This window comes from Eptatretus burgeri, chromosome 3 (genome assembly GCF_056783735.1).
Source record: "Eptatretus burgeri isolate ZD-2024b chromosome 3, Ebu_testis_v1, whole genome shotgun sequence".
NCBI classification, from domain to species: Eukaryota; Metazoa; Chordata; class Myxini; order Myxiniformes; family Myxinidae; genus Eptatretus; species Eptatretus burgeri.
Genome location: NC_140963.1, coordinates 107,554,130 through 107,573,285, shown reverse-complemented (window position 1 = coordinate 107,573,285; position 19,156 = coordinate 107,554,130). Strand labels below are relative to the sequence as shown.

The 19,156-nt window shown below is 45.5% G+C and overlaps 1 protein-coding gene across 3 annotated transcripts in view; it reads left to right on the top strand.

Moving 5' to 3' along the window:
* Positions 1–19,156, top strand: part of LOC147030654 (RNA polymerase II elongation factor ELL-like) — a 154,625-nt gene that overhangs the window by 12,806 nt on the left and 122,663 nt on the right. Inside the window, exon 1 of one of the 3 annotated variants that reach the window (XM_085874880.1) lies at positions 5,577–6,080. The exons of 1 other annotated variant lie outside the window; for it this stretch is intronic. In XM_085874880.1, the coding sequence (XP_085731006.1) occupies positions 5,880–6,080 (201 nt within the window). In that variant the 5' untranslated portion in view covers positions 5,577–5,879. Of the gene's footprint in view, positions 1–5,576; positions 6,081–19,156 lie in introns of those variants that run through there. One more of the 3 variants, XM_085874881.1, reaches the window with a different exon arrangement.

Below are 19,156 nucleotides of genomic sequence, written 5' to 3'. Positions count from 1 at the left end.
CTTATTTTTTCTTGTCTACTTCGCTTATATTTGTTCCTATTCTTGTATTTTTTGGAATACACAAAATGAAGTTGAACTCTCCACCCGGTCACTCGTGAAGGTGTTTCTACTTTCAAAAGAGAGGAAGAGTTTTGCGGAACTTTTGTTTAATAATTTGTTAACATCCCAGCAAAAGGTTGGATGTTATTATAACTGATAACCAGGCTGTAGGCCTTTATCGCAGTAGGCACACTATTTGTCCTGATTCACATGTCAGCAAAACAAGACTCGGTCGGTGGTGTAAGGGTTAGAGTGTCTGCTCTGAGTCTGAGGTTGTTTTTTTTTTTTTGTATACCTTGGTTGAGGCTCGTATGAGAGCTAACACACAACTCACAGCAAGGAGGCATGAGACAAGAGGGGCGGGAGTGGAAGGGACAAAACAGTGGGGAACAGACACATTAGGTGAACTGTGGAAGGGAGAGGGATGGGGATGGGACGGGGAACATGGCGAAGAGAAGATGGACATTTCAGGGACTTTCAGGAAGGAAAGCAGGAGAAATGAAGGAAGAGGGCTTGGGTGGATTATCGGGGGTAGAAAAGATCGAGGATTTGGATGGGGGAAGATAAGAGGTGGTGGTGAACAGCTGTTTTGAAAGCCTGGAGGGAAGAATGGGAAAGAATAGAGTGAGGAAGTTTATTCCAAAGGCGGGAAAAAAGAGGAATGAAAGAGTGAAGATGAGCAGTGATTCGTGATTTTGGTAGTTTTACCAGAAGGGGGTTGTTGGCGGACCTTGAGCGCCCTGTGGAAATGTGGTGGGGACAAATCGCAGAGAGAGCAGGGGGGCAAGGCTGGAGAGGAGTCGGTAGAAGACAGAAAGACCACCGACCAACCTGCGGTGATTGAGTGAGAGGCCCAAAGACTCAGCTTCATTGCGGGAGATGCCGATGATCTTAAATGCCCTGGTTTCGACAGCGTGAAGCCGAGAAAGGTGGGAGGCAGGAGCACCAGCCCAGAGGGGAGAGCAGTACTCCATCAGGCTACGGACAAAAGCTTTGTAAGTGGTCAGGAGCTCAAGAGGGCCGAGGAAGGACTTAGCACGACGGAGGATTCCCAGTCGGCGACTGGCTTTTGAGGTGAGGTTGGAAATGTGACTTTCCCAGGAAAGGTCATGGCAGATAGTGAGACCTAGAAGCTTGAAAGAAAAGACTTCTTCCAGAGGATTGTTGAGAAAGTGGATGGGGGGGTTTTGTAAACGGTCCTTTCGAAGAGACATAGTGAGAGTGTGAGATTTGTCTGGATTGAAAGACATGTTCCACGTGTTGGACCAGTTTGTGATTTTATCCAGATCTGCAGTGAGTGAAGAAGCTGCTGCTTGCCGGTCTGAGGGATGACAGATGGTACGGCAGAGGGTGGAGTCGTCGGCAAAGAGAAATAGAGGATTTTCCAGAGAGTCCGAGAGATCATTGATGAAAACCAGAAAAAGAACAGGGCCCAGAACGCTACCTTGAGGAACTCCAGCCTGCACAGGAAGAGGGGATGAAAGAACTCCATTTAGGGCCACACGTTGACTGCGACAAGAGAGGAAGTCTGCGAGCCATGAGTGGAGATGGCCTTGATGGTTTGAGGTTGGTGGTTTGAACCCTGGCCGAGTCATACCAAAGACTTTTAAAATGTTACATGCTGCTTCCTTGCTTGATGCTTTGCATTCAAAAGGATAGAACTTAGTCAAAGTATGCTGAAAGGCAATGGCAAACCACCCAGTATAACCCCTGCCATGAAACTGCTTTGGCTGAACTGACACCCTGGAAAGGGAATGACACATCGAAATATGAGGGCCAGTCAATAAGTAACCTTAAAATGGTGATACAAATTCAAGAATGTAATGTGTGTAGTTGAAGATGATATATGTGATATCTATGGGTAAGAGCCATGTTTTGCCTGTTTTATATCTGGCAACGTTGAGCATATGACGTCAGTAGAACATTTCCAAGAGGGCGGCTCCCTTAGAAACATGCACCAGGGAGGAGCAATGGTCTGTCATCCTTTCTTTTGAAGTGAGACTGAATCCCAGTGAAATACATCGCAGAATGAAGATGCAATATGGTGACGCATGTTTATCACTGCAGCAGGTGTACGACTGAGAAAGGAAGTTTTAAAGTGAAGTGTCCAGTGTGGCAGATGCTGCTCGCTTGGGCCGGCCTCACACAGCCGACACACCAGAAATGGTTGCAGGAGTTGAGCGCGTGCTAAGGGAAAGCCGTCGCATTATGCTGGATGAAGTGGTCTCAGAATCGAACATTAGCCATGGTTCAGCACACCATATCATTCACAACATGCTGGGGTTCCACAAAGTGTCTGCAAGGTGAGTGTCGAGACAACTCACACCCAAACTGAAAGAACGGCGAGTGGACACATGTGAAGAACTTCTGCAATGTTATGAAATAGAAGGCGATGCTTTCTTACAGCGCGGAGTGACTGGGGCTGAAAGCTGGGTCCACTGCTTTCAGCCAGAAACAGTGGGCAAGCAAAGAGTGGCACCATTCAACTTCATCGAAAGCCAAAACATTTTGAACACAGCAGTCCACTGGAAAAGTGATGCCGCCACTCTTCTGGGATAGCTGAGGCCCACTTGTAGAGCATTACATGCCCAGAGGGACCACAGTCAACAGTGCATCATACTGCTACCTTAAAAATCATCTGAAAGCAGCAATCAGATCTAAACGTCGTGGACTACTCACTTCCGGTGTTATGCTGCAGCATGACAACGCTTGGCCGTATACGGCCTGCTTTACGGCTGCAATAATCGAGGACATACATTTTTAGTGTCTTCCTCATCCACCCAACTCACCAGACCTTGCCCTTTCATTTCACATTACCACACCTTTGGGCCACTTAAAGAGCCACTTGGTGAAACCACTTTCCGATCTGACGAAGAGATCCAAGAGGCGGTGCACGAATGCCTACACAAGGAGGCAAAATATTTTTTTTTCTAGAGGAATCCAGGCCTTAATAAAGCACTGGAAAAAATGCATTGAACGCAACGGAGATTATGTTGAAAAATAACGCAGTTGTTACACACGTACATGCAACAAACAATTTGTGAAAAATATTTTAAGGTTCCTTATTAACTGGCCCTCATAAAAAAACTTCTCGTCGTTTTAGGAAATGGATATCAGAAAGTTTTTCTCCATTGCAGGAGCTGCGTCAACTGGTGCAACCTTGTTCTCATCCACTGGGATATCAAGTTCCAATGACGAAACTCAAGTTTTTGGGAAAGACTGTGTCCATAGAAATGGGTGCCTGTAGTACTGATGCTACTTCGCCGCATTTTCCAGATAAACCTTATCAACCTCGAGATGTGGGTTGCATCCCAGTTCAAACACTTGCAAACCTATTTTGTCAATGATCTTGAAGTGGTTAACTGACTTTCCCTGGTTACATTTTGATCCGAGCTTCAGCAAGGTTCTCTGCGACGCATGTGTGGACACATCGTGGTGAAAGCTGCCTGAGTTGACCCACTATTCAGAGGTCGCATTTGTCTCAAAGGGACAATGAGAAATTTAGACACCATGAAAAATCAGGCACTCACAAGCTTGCCTCAGATAATCTAAAGTTTTAACGAAACCAACCTGATGGTAATGCAAACCTGAACCGTACACTTCTCGAAGAACGATTTTCTTCCAGAACAGCACTTCTGAATACCAGTTCACTGCCATATTTAGTGCAACAGAGCCTTGCAATCAGAGGAAAGGAAGCTTCAGACGGTAACTTTAAGAAGCTGCTGCAGTTGTCGGCTGAAGATGATGAAGACCTGAAAAGATGGCTGTCCTGGAAGACTGCTTTTACCAGTGGCAAAATTCAGAATGAGATCATAAAGTTTATAAGTTACACCATTTTGAGGTATATCTGCAATGATGTTAACAAAATGTCAACTCAGTTTGGTATCAATTATAATTGATGGGACACAAGACAATCAGGGCAATAAGCAGGAAGGAGTCTGTCTGTGTGCGTTATGAAACTGATTTGTTGTTTGTTGTTAAAGATGATTTGTTGGGCCTCCACAAAGTCTGATCAACGACAGGAAAATCTCTCTGGAAGATGCTGCAGAATGCTCTGATATGGCTACAAAAGAGACACGACAACAGAGGTACAGAAAAATACACTGCCAACTTTGCAGAGGAATTCTACAGGGTCGGTTTCTTCACGATCATTGACCACCGACCTGATTGAATACAGGAACTTGAACTTCACACTGCTCGCTGATCATCACAGCCCAGAATTGTACAGCATTATCCAGAACTTCCAGGAACTCGGGTTTTCCTCAATTTACCTGGTCTACTGTGGAAGAATATCGGCACATTTTCATCGACAGGAAGTCCGCCGCATTAATCCTCAAGTGGAAAGACTTTTCGACTTCTTCTTGTCTTCCCAGCAGGTTCATGTGAGGCGGAGTGGTCGTTTAGGGAGCTAATACCTATGAAGATGTATCTGCGCAGCACAATATCACAACAACCGCTGAATTTCCTGATGGTTTTGCCACGTGCACCGAAACCACCTGGCCAGTACTCGACCTACAAACCATTTGCCAAGGAATTCATTCATAGACCAGCGACACTCGCCATCATGTTTTTGTCGGATTCAAAATGATACTACAACCAATGATGAGTTCAGAGGCATAACCATAACCCAACTCCCCCCTCCCCCACCCCCCAAAAAAAATGCACAGTGGTAGGGTTCATCCTACCACTGGGTCCACTGGGTAGGGTAGGGTCCAACCACTGGGTCGGGTGCAACCTTTGAGGTCCATAGGTAACTTTGGCAGCTCCTCCGTCTGACTCCTCATTTATTTATCTTTTTTCCCCTCCTCCTTGTACTCTGTAGCTGCTGCTAACAGAATAAATGAGTTCGGGGAATTGTTACAGGAGGTTTGAGAAGATTTGTTCGAGTACCACGAAAGCATCGTTTCCATGGAGACCGCCATATTGTTAAGCGATGCCGAGCGCTCCGTTCCGTCGGAGTGCTTGCTTGAGCACTTTAAATCAAGCAAGCAGCTTGCAAACGGAACACACACATCCTCAGTGATTGTACGAAGACTCGAAATACATTTCTCGTTTTAAAAGTCTCGTCACACGATTTGATTCAACGGAGAACAAACAAAAAACGATATGAAATGCATTTAAAATAGACCGAGCAAAGCTGTTTATGACGGGTAAAAATGACGTGAACGTCACAGACTTCCAGCGAAGTGGAGAAAAATCTGGGTCAACGTTGTTCCTTTCACTCCCACGTTTAGACCAACGAATGCGGTTTGTCATTCTTGTTACTCACAAGTGTTTTTTTTTTCTTCAGTGAATTAAACGATGACGTCATTCCGTATTCTCGTCACTCTGAGGTAATTTACGCACAATTTTCTGTGAGGAACGTCTTAGTGACGTCGGTGAAATCACACGTGTTTTACCGCAGTCTGCAGGGAACGTTTCGTTTTAAAAGCTTCAGATGTTGTTGGACCTTTTAAATCACGTGGTAACACGAGCACCTCCACCGTGATGGAGGAAGCGAGAAAATGGCCGGAAGGTGGCGCGAGGGGTGTCGGAATTCCCAGTTCCCTCCTTTCTCGTCCCGACTGAGGGAGAGGAATTTTTTTTTTTCCAAAACAATTTTTTTTTTTGCTTTTGCAGTTTATACCATGACATTGTGAGTGTACAACTTTAAACCAAACGAGCGTCTTTATAATGTTATCCCAGCATTAGACGAGAATATAACGATTATGATACAAAGGAAAACAAGTTCTGGACTGGGGGACGAAGTTCTTGATGGAAGATGAGAGGAACAACGTGTTGAAAGAATCTTTTACCACATTTACCAGAAGTTGGGTTCAGAGAAATACATTAGCAAACGTATGAGAACTCCGCGTGCACGTGACGTCACGGTGCCTGGCGAGAAGGCGATGACGTCACGGCGATATCGGAATCCCGATATGGCGGCGCTGAGCGAGCAGCACGTCTATGGACTGGCGAGCGGTTTGGCCTCCGCGAAACTCTTTCACGTCAAGTTAACAGGCACGGCGCTGCGGGTCCTTGAGGCGCATCAAGGCGGAAAGGTGAGGCTTGTTTGAGGAAACGATTTGAGAGCACACATCGGCCGAGTTGTGATGGACACTTACATTACAAGTGCTTGTCTGTCTCACGCTGCACGTCTGTGGTGCACAACGAGTACGCCTGTGCTTCGAACCGTGTACGTCAGTACCTCGCCCCGTGTACGCCTGTCCCTCGCCCCGTGTACGCCTGTCCCTCGCCCCGTGTACGCCTGTCCCTCGCCCCGTGTACGCCTGTCCCTCGCCCCGTGTACGCCTGTCCCTCGCCCCGTGTACGCCTGTCCCTCGCCCCGTGTACGCCTGTCCCTCGCCCCGTGTACGCCTGTCCCTCGCCCCGTGTACGCCTGTCCCTCGCCCCGTGTACGCCTGTCCCTCGCCCCGTGTACGCCTGTCCCTCGCCCCGTGTACGCCTGTCCCTCGCCCCGTGTACGCCTGTCCCTCGCCCCGTGTACGCCCGTGCCTCGCACCGTGTACGCCCGTCCCTCGCACCGTGTACGCCCGTCCCTCGCACCGTGTACGCCCGTGCCTCGCACCGTGTACGCCTGTCCCTCGCCCCGTGTACGCCTGTCCCTCGCTCCGTGTACGCCTGTCCCTCGCCCCGTGTACGCCTGTCCCTCGCCCCGTGTACGCCTGTCCCTCGCCCCGTGTACGCCTGTCCCTCGCCCCGTGTACGCCTGTCCCTCGCCCCGTGTACGCCTGTCCCTCGCCCCGTGTACGCCTGTCCCTCGCCCCGTGTACGCCTGTCCCTCGCCCCGTGTACGCCTGTCCCTCGCCCCGTGTACGCCTGTCCCTCGCCCCGTGTACGCCTGTCCCTCGCCCCGTGTACGCCTGTCCCTCGCCCCGTGTACGCCTGTCCCTCGCCCCGTGTACGCCTGTCCCTCGCCCCGTGTACGCCTGTCCCTCGCCCCGTGTACGCCTGTCCCTCGCCCCGTGTACGCCTGTCCCTCGCCCCGTGTACGCCTGTCCCTCGCCCCGTGTACGCCTGTCCCTCGCCCCGTGTACGTCCTTGCCTCACATTGCATGTATATGCCGTCATGAGTCATGACCCCTGACCTAACATGTCTCATTTGAATTGACTGTACTTATGGTTAGTACTTACACTTAGCTTGTCTACCAACCTGTATTTTGTACTTGCTTTGTTTTGTTTTGCTTGTCCGTGTGTTCGTTTGTTGCAGGTTTTTTTTTTTCTTCCTTCTTTTCTTCGTGTAAGTTGACGTTGATGCTGTTGTTTATTATGTATTATCAAGCATCCTTCCCGTTCTGCTCTTAGTCTTCATAGGATCTGTCCAGTATGGTAAGTCGAAGCACAGACGTGAAAATGACGAGCGTTTCCAATCCAGATGCTTCTGTGTGCCTGTGTTTAAACAGTTCAATCCGCTGAGCTAAAGATTGTGCTGCGAGCTTGGCATTTGGCCACGTTGAGCTGACTGCTCGTATTTGCCCCAGCTGTTTGGGGCCTCGGCTGCTTTCCAACCCAGGGAACTGTCTGGTGTGCTCTTACTACCTCTCCAATATCTCCCCCTTTGCCACCATTCCGTTTCCTTTACGCCGGGGCTTCGCTTGAACCATTGCGCAGTGAAGATACAAGTCGTGTTGCAATCCTCAGCTCGTTTGCCAGAGATTCGATTTGCACTGTAACATGCAAACAATTCATTTTGTGGCTCAAGTTAATCCTTTACCAGTGTTGTGTGTCTTTGCAATACATGTTCACTAGTGGTGTCGTATTTGGTGAAATTCTTCACTCCATTTTAGGTAGCATTTATGAAGTACTATGAACAAGATGCACGATGAAGTGAGGCACGCACCGTTCCTCTTGGCCTGTTGGCTGTTACGTCCCGATCCGCTCCGTTCCGTTCCGTGTTCCACGAGCTCTTCCAAGAGCATGTACAGCTCTTCTTGTATACAAAAAAAGGAAAAGTATAACATATCATGTATATACATTTTCTTTTCTTTTTGTTGTAGGTCTTCAATTGTATCATTCCATTTGCTGTCTGACATTTATCTCAAACCAATGCACTTTTTCTTTGCTTCTGTACTCCCTGCTGATGTAGTATGGTGAAAATTAGCTTCAGCTGACCGTGCAATCCATGGTACCCAGCTTTGGAGCCCATCTCAAACCTACCCTCACTGTAACAGTGGTGCCAAACAAGACCTCTCGCTGTGGACGAGGTCCAAATAAAGAAATAATTCTTGGTGAGCAGACCGTCTCCTCTGCCCTGCCAAGAGCTGTGTTGAAGCATCGGCATGGGTTTTACTTGAGATGGAAGCTCTGAGTTGGTGTCTGCATGATATGTATGTGTAATGTATATACACTTGTCAGAGCTTATCAACCTAAATGTTGACCAGAGGGAAAATGGTCTTGGTGGGCTGTGTAGAATCACTGATGTATCTCTGTGCTTCCTCATCATATGAATGTTAAGAAGACTTGTGCGTCCAACAAGTAACCAGATTGTGTCTGCAAATTTAATATCTTGTTCTCAAAACAAAGGTATTTTTCCCTCTGCGATTTGGTCAGTCACCTTTTCAGCACATGTCAAGCTACACTGGCACTCGCAAGACCACATACGGTACCTCCAGCCTACATTGACTTATTGTTGTCACCTACTTAACTCGTCCACCAAGTTTGGTAATAAGCTATCCAAAACTTTTTTGAAATATCGTGCTACATATAGTTTTTGGTCCTATTTCTCATTGATGGAGAATCATTTAGAATAAAAAAAAAAAACATCTCGTATCCGGATCCGGATCATCACCAAAATCTAACCAATTCGTCCTTGTCACATACCCAACTTGTCCACCAAGTTTTGTCTGAATGCATCCGCAACTTTTTGAGCTATCCTTCTTACACACAGGGGTGAATACATAGCCTCTGTCCACCTTCGGTGGGGGGGGGGGGGGGGAGGTAATTGCATTTTCATATCGATAAATCCATTGCCAAGAGATACTTCTTGTGATTGGCCCTAAAAAAACATTTTTTTTAAAAGTCGGTCCATTTCGACCATCTCAAGTCTCACCTCTGTGACATTGGTTTTGTGCCCCATAAATCGTCCGTTCATAGTGTTTGGCTGGTTTTGGAGAGTTGCCATAGGGCCACGCAGCCACCTCCGTGGTTCTCATAATGTTTCCAGTTGTTGTTGCAAAGTTGCCTCGTTTTAATTGTATAAATTGAACATACTTTTTTTTCTTTTTTTTTTAAATAACAAGATTATTTGCATGAAATGCTACTTCCAACATAACAGGAGTGAACTGTGTGTGGCTACAATTTATTGAAAAAAAAAATTATGCTAAGTGAAATAGTTTGTTGGACCCCGTGGTGTAACGGTTGGAGCGTCCACTCCAAGTCTGGGAGGTCGGCAGTTCAAACCCCGACTGAGTCGTACCAAAGATTTTAATAATGGTACATGCTGCTTCCTTGCTTGACGCTCAGCATTTAAAAGGATAGAGCGTGAAGGAACAATGCTGGGAAGGCAATGGCAAACCACCTCGTATAACCCTTGCCAAGAAACTGCTTCGGCAGCACCGACACTCTGTAAAGAGTACGGTTTAAAGATAAAAAAAACCGAGAAGTTTGTTGATGTGGGGTTGGGGAGTGGGAGCTGTTTGGACAAAGTGTTTCTATTCGGCCTAAACAAGACTGCAGTAAATACTGTGTACAGCCTAGACGTGTCCAAAAGGATTGTGTGGCAAACGCATGTACTCTAAATCCGCACACTTACACACTTGTGAATGCTCACACTCGTTTCATGCAACCCACGCATGCATTGTCCACTGCTCCTCACAAACAGTTTTGTACTCCATGATGTACACTCAGGTTAATGCTTTTCTCATTGGTTATTATATATATCTTGTAATTGATTGCTTTGACGTAGCTTTAAAAAAATTTTCATCATTATTATTATTATTCAAATTCCTCTTTCGTTAGTAAACTTTGAGTCACGTACCCTGACACTACCCGGAGTGGCAGTTACACTACCTTGTCTGTACCCATTTTTAGCTCGTGTGACCTCTGAGAAATTATGTCGGTATGGGTTTGAACAAGCATGTATAAATCGCTTGCATTGAGTTCTGGTCATGTGGTCACAATTTAAATATTGCGGTTGAATACCATCATTTTGGTTATAATATACCCACAATTATTTTTTCAAGATATTGGAAATAAGTCATAATGAATAATAGATTAATGCGTATTATATTACAGTACTCACTGTATATAACTCCAACACTTTATAGTCTATTTGTTTTTGGTAAATTGTTTGTTTCACAGAGATTACTGATCACGTTTCTGTGACTTTGTCACAGTGTCTGTGACTTTTCTGTGAGTGAGAAAAAACCGCTGTAAGCGTTTCCGTGATTATAAAAGTCGCTGTTCTGGTTTCACCTGGATAAGGTAATCTGGCAATTTGGTGGTACTCGTATGGTCACATGATTGAAAAAAAAAAACCTCCAAATGTCTCCTTTTTGCTTGATATCCCAATAAATATAAAAACCAGGATGGATTGGTGTGTGCGATGAACAACGGCCTGGAGGAGCAGTGTCTCCTGCCACTTAGTACTTGTCCATATTGTCCATCCTTTTCAAAACCATTCGCAACATTTTTACATGTTTTCTATGATATACAGTTCGTACTAGTCATATTGCGCATTCTCTGGAAAATGTCATCCATGGTGTGGATGGGAGGAGAAATGGTGTCGGGGTAATCCTGAAGGAAAATTATGTCAAGAGGGTATTGGAGGTGAGGAGAGTGTCTGACCAAGTGATGAGTGTGAAGTTGGAAATTAAAGGAGTGATGATGAATGTCATCAGTGCATATGCACCGCATATGGGGTGTGAGATGGAGTATAAAGAAGATTTCTGGAGTGAGTTAGATGAAGTGGTGGAGAGTGTATCCAAGGATGAAAGAGTGGTGATTGGAGCAGATTTCAATGGGCATGTTGGGGAAGGGAATAAAGAGGATGAGGAGGTGATGGGTCGGTACGGTCTCAACAAGAGAAATGTGGAAGGGCAAATGGTGGTAGGGTTTGCAAAAAGAATGGAAATGGCAGTGGTAAATACGTATTTGAAGAAGAAGGAGGAACACAGGGTGACATACAAGAGTGGAGGAAAGTGCACACAGGTGGATTACATCTTAAGCAGGAGATGCAAACTGAAAGAGATTAGAGAGTGTAAGGTGGTGGCAGGGGAGAGTGTAGCTCGACAGCATCGATTGGTGGTCTGTAGGATGATTTTGGAGGTGAGGTTGAGGAAGAGAGTGAGGGCTGAACCAAGGACCAGATGGTGGAAGCTGAAGGAGGAAGACTGTTGCGTGGAATTTAGGGAGGAGGCGAGACAGGTGTTGGATGGTGGTAAAGATGGGTGGGATGATTGGGCAACTACAGCAGAAGTGGTGAGGGAGATAGGGAGGAAGGTACTTGGTGTGACATCTGGACAGAGGAAGGAAGAAAAGCAGACTTGGTGTTGGAACGAGGAAGTACAGGAAAGTATAAGGAAGAAGGGGTTGGCGAAGAAGAAGTGGGATGGTCAGAGAGATGAAGAAAGTAGGCAGGAGTGCAAGGAGTGGCAGCGAAAGGTAAAGAGAGAGGTGGCAAAGGCCAAGGAAAAGGCATATGACGAGCTGTATGAGAAGTTGGATACAAAAGAATGGGAAAAGGATTTATACCGATTGGCAAGACAGAGGGACCGAGCTGGGAAGGATGTGCTGCAGGTTAGGGTGATAAAGGACGCAAATGGGAATGTGCTGACGAGCGAGGAGAGTGTGTTGAGAATGTTGATGGAGTACTTTGAGGAGCTGATGAATGAAGAAAATGAGAGAGAGAGAAGGTTGGAAGAGGTGGAGATGGTGGATCAGTAAGGATGAAGTGAGGACTGCTATGAAGAGGATGAAAAGTGGAAAGGCGGTTGGCCCAGATGGTATACCAGTGGAGGCATGGAAGTGCTTAGGAGAGATGGCAGTGGGGTTGTTAACCAGATTGTTTAATAAAATCTTGGAACGTGAGAGGATGCCGGAGGAGTGGAGATTAAGTGTACTGGTTCCGATTTTCAAGAGCAAAGGTGATGTGCAGAGCTGTGGAAATTACAGAGGGATAAAGTTGTTCAGCCACACCATTAAGTTGTGGGAAAGAGTAGTGGAAGCTCTGTTGAGAAGAGAGGTGACGATTTGTGAGCAGCAATATGGGTTTATGCCAGGAAAGAGCACCACTGATGCGATGTTTGCTTTGAGAATGTTGATGGAGAAGTATAGGGAAGGCCAGAAGGAGTTACATTGTGTGTTTGTGGATTTAGAGAAAGCTTATGATAGGGTGCCAAGAGAGGAGTTGTGGCATTGTATGAGGAAGTCTGGAGTGGTGGAGAAGTATGTGAGGATTGTGCAGGATATGTATGAGGACAGTGTGACAGCGGTGAGGTGTGCGGTAGGAATGACGGACCGGTTTAAGGTAAAAGTGGGATTGCACCAAGGATCGACTCTGAGCCCTTTCCTGTTTGCAATGGTGATGGACAGGTTGATTGACGAGTTCAGACTGGAGTCGCCATGGACTATGATGTTCGCGGATGACATCATGATCTGTAGGGAGAGTAGGGAGCAGGCTGAGGTGAGCCTTGATAGGTGGAGGTACACACTGGAGAGAAGGGGAATGATAGTCAGTAGGAGTAAGACCGAGTTCATGTGCGTAAATGAGAGGGAGGGTGGTGGTATGGTGCGGTTGCAAGGAGTTGAGGTGGGGAAGGTGGATGGGTTTAAATACTTGGGATCAACTGTCCAAAGTAACGGAGAGTGTGGGAGAGAAGTGAAAAAGAGAGTGCAGGCAGGATGGAGTGGGTGGAGAAGAGTTGCAGGAGTGATTTGTGACAGAAGGGTAGCTGCAAGAGTTAAGGGGAAAGTATATAAGACGGTAGTGAGACCAGCTATGTTGTATGGTTTGGAGGCGGTGGCGCTAACAAAAAGACAGGAAGCGGAGCTGGAGGTGGCAGAGTTAAAGATGCTGCGATTCTCGTTGGGAGTGACGAGGATGGACAGGATAAGGAATGAGTATATTAGAGGGACTGCGCAGGTTGGACGGTTTGGAGACAAAGTGAGAGAGGCGAGATTGAGATGGTTTGGACATGTGCACAGGAAGGAAGCGGAGTATATCGGGAGAAGGATACTGAAGATGGAGCCGCCAGGCAGGAGGAGAAGTGGAAGGCCAAAGAAGAGGTTCATGGATGCGGTGAGGGCGGACATGTGTGTGGTTGGAGTGTCAATGGAAGATGTGTAGTCTAGAAGCCAAAATTTGTAGCTAGCCTAGAAAATAGGTTCGCTGCTGATTTCATGTTAGAATGGTGCAACTGGTGTTTTTGAAGAGTCTAGGCATGACCAAGTCTAGTTCCACTTGTTGCCAAGTCTGCATCTGAATATTATGGCCGCCATGACAGTAATCAAAATGGCCGCCATCAGATTTAGTCTTTTTCTTACTGCAAATTGTACGAGCCAGAAATTTGTCATGATTGTGAAATACTATGTAATCTGACACGAGGAACACTATTTTGTGCTTTATTTTTGTACTGGATCACAACTTTTCACATAATTGACAACCTAAAGACGAAATTGAAAATGCACATATGAGCAACAAATGTGAAAAAGAAAATGTTTAGCACTATTGATGGAGATGGGTTTACAGTCAGTCAAAGGTTATTTCAACAGCTGTCAGATTCTTTCTAACACAAAATTACGTTGCTTTGCAGAAGAGAAAAGTGTTGTGAGAACACCCAAGTACAATTTTCAGAGCTATTGAACGGGTTCCTACAAAGGGCTTTGCATCCACATGCTTTCGTGCAAGGAAGTCCATTCCGTGTACATTTGCACCGTCGAGTTGAGCATGACCCACGGCATTTGAATGTCGTCAGTTCTACACAGTAAGCAGTAATAGGCTGTGCAGTCATGAGTCGCGGCTGAAATGTCTCGTTGCCATCTTTGACGACCTGTTCCCACCCACAGTTCTCAGGTGCAGGTAGATGTGGTTCAGATTCCAAGGCTCTTCTCCACACAAAAGTCTGGTAGTGCGCTCGCTTGATGTGTAGAATCAGAGCATCGCGAGTTGGAGGCAGATTCTCAATCGCTTTGGTCAGACTGAGAAACAGATCACATCTTACTCGCTGAATTGAGTTATCTTGGCCATGAGGGTCATAAAGCCTGCAGACAAATGACTCAGCATCTGCAATCACACTCTCATCAGGAATTTCCTCTTTGCCTAGGTTATTCAACAGGTTGGAGTTGTTTTGAAAGACAGCCCATGCAGAGCGCTTCGCAATTCCAGCAAACTGGCTTGTGCTGTCTGAACCTGTCACTGCATGAAATGCCAGAAGTGACTCCCTCTGCGAATCTGGGATATTGATGGAGTCAATGGGAATGTAGTGTTGCTTTTTGGGTGTCCCTGCATTCATCCAGAGAAAGGGACTGAGATGCGGCTGATAGGCAACAAGGAGAATGAGGACATCAGTGTCCTGAAGCTACATGAATAATGTCTTGGCAGATGCTCAGAACTATGTTCTTGGTATCTGTCTCATCCGCTTCTTCATTGTCCATCTTGTCAGTGCTGTCACCACCACAAAGAAGCTTTACAAGCATGTACAGGGTTTCAGGTACAATTCGCTCTGCATTTTCTGTGTTCAGTCCACCGATAATGCTATGCCCTGGAGAGTGTTTTACGTCACTGTAAATCTTTATGCCCACTCTGAAGATCCAGCTAAGGATTTCGTTCTCATGATGAGGCAGACTGCACTGGGCCAATTCATCTTCTTCAGAACTTTCACCTTCTTCAGATAAATCATTCACGGCGGTTCTCATGGCAAACTTTGTCACAGTTGAGGACGCAACTATGAGGGGTTTTGTGACATCCAATGGCTGCACGAATGTCACCTTGTCATTACCAAAGTGAACCTCCACTTTCTGCTTGAAATTGTAGCTTTTGTATGCTCCAGCCTCAATTCCAAAATCATTCAATAACAGCATGCTGTAGTGTTCCCAGATGTTTTTCAGGGTAAACACATGTCCCTTCTGCAGCTCTTTCTCAAGCTGGTTCATCAGATTTCTGAAACAGATGCTTTCAGGAGACTGGTTTTTCTCTCCACTCTCCTTTTTATACTTTCTGCGAAAAGAAACATAACACTTGAGGTGATATTTACCTTCAGCTGCCATCAAGTCTGAAACACCTGCAAACCTGTGACGCATGGTGGGGTCAAATTGGGCCAAACTAAGCATCCTGGATGATGTGTGATCAAATTCAACATTTGTCAGGACACCAGCTTTTCCAGGAATGTCAGTCTGGCAGAAAGCGCATTTTGACCAATCCATAGCGCTGTGCGCGGATCTTAGTGACTTTGGGACATGGTATTTCTCTGAGGAACCTGATGTTGTGGGTATCTCTTCTGCGTAAGTCACAGATTGTGGCTGAATCCTTGACTTCAGTCTGTCTATTTTTTGTGCGTGAGTAAAGTCACTATAGCAGAATTTGTGCCATTGAATCTTTTCGACGTGCTCCGGTACAGAATATTTTCTGATTCTTGAGAATGAGTCAACATATTTAGCGTCATTATATTTCTCTCTTTCTTTGCAACATTCAGCTACAGTTTTCACACCAACGATTGTAGTCTTTCGAAGTGGCGTTGACTTGCTAGTTTTTGAACTGTCCTGGCAAATAAAGCATTTATTCCCGTCTACATGCTCTTCTTCTTCTCGATCCTTTGAACCCCCTGTGAGAAATCTTGCGGCTTTCATTTTTCAGTTAGTCCTGGGTAACAGAAAAACACACAGTTATGTAGTTTAGGTTCATTTTATAGCAAAGTTGTAAAATTCATTGATTGTGGTTTGTATAATCAGACATTCTAATTCGAGCCTGAACATTTCTTTAAAAATAATATAGTGAAAAACAAGTCATATTATTTTTAGAAAATGGATGGAGCAATGTTTTTTCTATACTCCCATCAGCTCAGGCATGCTCAAAAACATGGAAATCGACCCTAATTTTGTAATTTCATGTCAATTTGCGGCTGAAATATGACGAAAAGTGTATTTAATGGCGACCATTTTGTAAACTGTCATGGCGGCCATACTATCCATATCCAGAGTTGGCAACAAGTTGATTCACGTTTCTGTGTGTCTGGACAGTCAATTTACACCTGTTGCACTATTCTAACACGGAATCAGCAGGGTCGTACACTATTCTGCATTGGGCCTCCTGACTAGTGGAGGATAGAGCGAAATGGAGGCGGTTGATCCGCTGTGGCGACCCCTAATGGGAGCAGCTGAAAGATGAAGAAGAAGACTGGTCATAATGTGCATTCTCTGGAAAATGTCAGTTTGACACCTTTACTCAGCAAAAACCTGGATGTGTTTCATGAGCAAGCAGCTTGCCAAGTGGCTTGCTTGATTTCAAAGCTCTCAAACAAGCACTCCAACAGAACGGAGTGCTCGGCACTGCTTAACAACATGGCGGTCTCCATAGAAACAATGCTATTGTGGTACTCGAACAAATGCTGTCTGGGCCGTTGTTTTAAGTATTACACCATCCTCTTGTGACAACTTCCCCAAGCAAATTTATTGTGTTAGCAGTGGCTACGGAGAACTAGGAAGAGGAAAAGAAAGATTAAGAAATGTGGTGTCAGAAGCAGGAGCCCCCTAACAAACTTACTATGGACCTACCACTTTACATTTTGGAGAGGGGTTTGTGTGTTTGTAGATCTTGAAGAAATAGTATGAAAGTGTGTGTGGGAAGCAGGAGAGCTGGCAGGGCTGAGAATGGGGCAGGTGGATCAGGGGCAGGAGAACCGACGGGGTGTGGGGGAAATGTCGGGAGCAGGAGAGCCAGAACACCAGTGGGTAAAGGGGTCTTGAGGGTCTTCAAGGGTCTTGGGGTCTAAAGTGTGTTTGAAGTCTTTAAAATCTTAAGGTTTTACAGGTCATTGTGGTGTTAAGGAACTTTGAGGTATTAAAGGGTCAATAGAGTCTTACAGTTTTTAAGAGTGTTCGAGGTCTTCTGGCTCTGAAGGGTCTTCAGGGTTTTAGGGGTCTTCTGGAGTCTTTGGGATCTTAACTGTCTTTGGGGGCCAAAGGGTCTTTGGGGTGTTCAGGGTTTTTAAATGTCTCAATTGCGTTTGGGGAATTTATTGGTCTTCAGGTTCTTATGGGTCTTTGCATCTTCAGGGCTTTAACTCCGAAGCATGCAGAAAGTCTTCTCAAGTATGTTTTCTAATCTCTCAAACATTTCAAAAAAGGTATTGTGGTTCTTTGGGGTCTTTAAAGCTGCGGTTGTGGATAAAAATACACTTCGGAGAACCCCCGGGTTGGACTTGGTCTGTGTGCCAAATTTGGTGGTTGTCGGTCTCGTGGTCTTTGCAAAAAACGTGACCAAACAGACAGACAAACGGACATCTGATGAATCTTATTTATCTTCAAGGGATTGACATGGCGTGGCAATTGCGAATTGAAACGTGGTGATTTGCGAGTACACCACTTACCGCAGCACGAAAACGGTGAACGTAATATTTATTTAGTTTGGTTCCAATTGTGCATGGAGTCAGGCCAGCTGTGCAGTGAGCCAATGGGTGGAAGACACAGCTAGACAAATTATGTGTGCTGGCCTTTGGCTGTGTTACATGCCACGTGATATCTGTTCACCAATGAGATTGCATATAAATGAAAAAGCCAGAAAAGTGATCTTTGAAGACTCAGGTGGTAGATGAAAATACCCTTTGGCCAATCACCAGTTCGGACTTGGGCTGTGTGCCAAATTTGGTGGTTGTTGGTCCAGCAATCATTGCAAAAGACACAGACAGACAGACAGACAGACAGGCATCAGAGGAATCTTATTTATTCGATATCTTACAGTAATAATACAGTTACAGTCACACTCCTGTGCAGCCTTGTGGCTGCTGGATGCATCATTGGTTAGAGACGTAGCTATGCTGCTAATGCAGTGCCCCTATTACCCAAAAGTGGTGCTCATTTCGCCAACCTCAGAAGGATGACAGGCTGAGTTGAGTTAACTCAGCTGAGAACCCCACCTCGTGTTAATTGAACGGATGACGGAGCTCAAACCCAGGACCCTCGGATCCCAAGTCAACGACCGTAATCACGATGCCAACACCAGGCTTGCAGTATAATAGTTTATTGACTGTCACTATTTGTAAGTTTTTGTTCTTCCAGAAACATTTTGTTTACTGCTAAAAAACAACAACCCAGCATTGATTTTAGTACGATGCACACGTGTTCACCTAAAAACACTATTTTGGTTTAGTTTTACGTTCCCAGCGATCAGACGTAAAATTGTTTTTGTGTTCAAGTTGCAAAATACAATTCTCATTGGGTCATGAATAATACACCACCCTAAAGGCCTCGTCTGGCGCTGGACATAATACTGCAATGACGTCCCAGACGTAATGCCCTCTTATTACACTGCCATCTTACAAAATCAGTCATCCCAACACCGAGCATCTGGCATTCAGCCCATGGCCTGCGGATGTCAGATTTATGGGTTACCAGACGACCCGTGAACCCGTTGGGTTCCCGTTGTGACAGCGGTTGATGAAAAGAAAAAAAAAAGACAATTTTAATATTATTTTGTGGTCAAACTTGACCTTGAAGAAAATTTGAGCATTTACCTCAGGAGTCATCGTTTGGCCAACCAACCGGTTTGGCTTTATGGATTGTCATACCAAAACTTGACTGAATCGGGAATTGATTTTATAATAATTTTTTCCGTTGCCCGATTTGAACGAAACTTGATACTGCACATCGCAGGAGAATGGTGAGTAAGGTGGCCCTAAAATTTTTGCGCTATCGTGTACCGTTTTGGCTGTATTTGGGGAACATACATACATACATATATACATATATATATATATATATATATATATATATATATATATATATATATATATATATATATATATATACATACATACATACATATACACACACACACAAATGAGGATTTTCGTAATATATAGATAGATGTTGTTCAACTGCCGTCAGCAAAGCGAAGGAATTGCTTGAGTGCTGGATGCTGGGATGATGTGCATCTCCGTAAAGGCCTTGCCTGGTCTTAGACCTA